The sequence below is a fragment of the Asparagus officinalis genome, chromosome 5 (assembly GCF_001876935.1).
Source record: "Asparagus officinalis chromosome 5, Aspof.V1, whole genome shotgun sequence".
NCBI lineage: Eukaryota > Viridiplantae > Streptophyta > Magnoliopsida > Asparagales > Asparagaceae > Asparagus > Asparagus officinalis.
The window spans coordinates 9,701,593-9,704,365 of NC_033798.1; the positions used below are offsets into that span (position 1 = coordinate 9,701,593).

Below are 2,773 nucleotides of genomic sequence, written 5' to 3' on the forward strand. Positions count from 1 at the left end.
TGACAAATGACTAAAGAAGAACCAAATCATAGTCATTTACGTATTCAAATCAGTCCATTAGCTGCAAATGTTCTTCAAGTATTCAAGTTAGTGGACTTGATTATACCAAAGGGGTCCCAAGAAGATGGTTTGAAAGCTACATAGCCCATGACTTTATTAGTTAGGCAAGGAATTTAATAAATGCATCTAGGTCCATGTAACAGGAATTTTTATGTTCAGCCAGCCAGGGGAGTGATGAATAACAGTAAAGAGAATTTTATAACACAAACATTCTAAAATTTATACTAAAAAGATGAAGCGCGAGACAAAGAATAATGAAGGCGACATACCAAAATTGATGGCTACTGCCAATAACTAAAAAAACTCAAATATTTGCTCAGATTAAGTGTTAAAAACAACAAATTAAAACACATAACAACAGCCGTTAAATTAAAACACACAAACAACACGAAGCAGAACAGGACAGTAAAACAAACAGAATCATGAAGAAATTACTTGAAAGATGAAGTTCATTGGATCTTTCAGAAGATCCCAAACTATGGAGCTTAGTTACAACTGCTGTTCTTCAGATGGTGGAGTTGGCAGTGCATGTGGCTGATCACCTTGCCAAGCCCAAACAATGTCCTTGAGAGCTGGTCTAATGCCATGTTTCATCGTCTTTTGATACTCCAAAGTATCCCCATTAGTTTTCTTAATTTCAACTAGATGTAATGTAGGAGTCACCTCAAAGATCTCCGCATCAACAGCTAGCACTCCCTTTCTACCTGTCTTTTCTCCTTCCATTTTTAGCACTCCGCCGTCCTTCTTCTTCACTTTGAATTTCAGCTGCTTAGCAATCTCCTCTAGCTTTGAGATAATTGTGGTAGCGGGCTTTGCACATGTAAACCTCGCCTCTCTTCTCCAATCAGCATCCTCCTCGAATAAACCCGAGAGATCAAACCCAGCTGAAAGAGAGATGATGTCAAAAGCATTGAAATTTACAGGCTTCAGAATCTCCTCTTTCTTCTCAACAGTGTTCTTGCAGGAATCAAAGGCTACATTGACATCCACAGGAGCTATCTCTTTTGTTCCGGTCACATTTTTCATCAGCTTGTTATCAAATCCCTTTCTGAACCAAGAATTCTCCCTGATTTTCGCAGTGGAGATCCTAGTAGCCGGATTTGGGTCAAGAATCCTGGATATAAGCCTTCGAACATCTGAAGGAAACCAATTGGGGCATTTGAATTCGGCCTTGCCAATCTTTTTGTACATCTCCATTAGATTAGGATCATGGAACGGCAGGTAACCGGCCATGAGCACAAACAAAATCACACCACAAGACCAAATATCAGATTTAGTACCATCATAACCTTTCCTGTTGATAACCTCAGGAGCAACATAAGCAGGTGTTCCACATGTGGTATGAAGTAAGCCATCCTGTCTCTTGGATTCAGCAAGTGCACTCAACCCGAAATCTGAAACCTTTAGATTTCCATTATCATCCAAGAGGAGATTCTCGGGTTTCAAATCACGGTGGTAAACACCTCTACTGTGACAAAAGTCCACAGCACTAATAAGCTGCTGGAAATATTTTCTTGCGATATCCCCCTTGAGCTTGCCTTTTGCAACCTTGTTAAATAGCTCACCACCTCTGACATACTCAAGGACGAAATAAATCTTCTTTTTGCTAGCCATGACTTCATAAAGTTGCACGATATGTGGGTGCCTCACCAATCTCATAACCGAAATCTCCCGTTTGATCTGATCTATAAGCCCAACCTTGAAGACCTTCTCTTTGTCAATTACCTTTATAGCAACACTTTGAGAAGTTTTAAGGTTCTTTGCATGGTAAACTTTGGCGAAAGTTCCTTGCCCCAACAATCTCCCCACTTCATATCTTTGCATCAAAATACTCCCTTTCATATCTGTTCCCATTATGATAATCTAATACACACTATACTATATAAGTTATGTTTATTTTTCTGTACTTATTTTACAAAGCAGGACTGGTACTGCAGAAGACTTCAACCGTCTTCAACATCGTCGTGATCTAACACGACAGGGTTTTTTGAATTTCTAGCTCTACTGAGTGTGGATCCACCAAGTGGAGATTGAGAAAGATTATTGTCGCCAATCTCATCAAGGATGAATAAGCACAGCTCGTGTGGAGCTACAAGCTCGTTTACCTTAGACAAAAATTTAATAGCGTGCAAGCACATCTTTCAGCATCCCCTGCTGTTTGTCGTCCGTTTTTCTGGGCTGAGGTTTCTGAAAGAAAAAGATCCAATGATACATGAGAAATGTGTCATAAATACACAGCAACCTTATAAACACATCACAAGAGATAAACAAATGCAACTGATAAGAAAATAGAGTAGAGAGATCATCTATCTGAAATATATAAAGTTGAGATGACATTAATCAAGATGATACAAGTATGTAAAGGAAACCTTCCAGTTGGTACACAATAAAGATATCCTAGAAAAACACATCTCTTAACATTAAGTTACTCAACTAAAATATCAAGTGGGTTGACAAAAAAGCAGAGAAACAAACTTACATCCTAAAGCTGACATGATATGCAACAAATATGTAACTGACCAAAAAGTAACACTATCAAGCTTCCAGCTAATACACCAATAAAAGATAATATTAACAAAGATTACATAATAAACTATAATCAAATATCTTCATCTCTAATCTCAATAAACTAGTTTAAGTGGACAGACAAAAAAGGTCATTAAATAGATGATTTCACCAACTTTTTACCCATTCCTACCACCAAGAGTGGGGA

The 2,773-nt window shown here is 38.1% G+C and overlaps 1 protein-coding gene across 1 annotated transcript in view; it reads right to left on the reverse strand.

The window, feature by feature from the left end:
* LOC109842719 (CBL-interacting protein kinase 2-like) overlaps positions 331-2,773 on the reverse strand; it is a 4,513-nt gene continuing 2,070 nt past the window's right edge. The window contains exon 2 of the mRNA XM_020411581.1: positions 331-2,247. Coding sequence (XP_020267170.1) covers positions 550-1,914 — 1,365 coding nt within the window. The 5' untranslated portion in view covers positions 1,915-2,247 and the 3' untranslated portion in view covers positions 331-549. The remainder of the gene's footprint in view (positions 2,248-2,773) is intronic.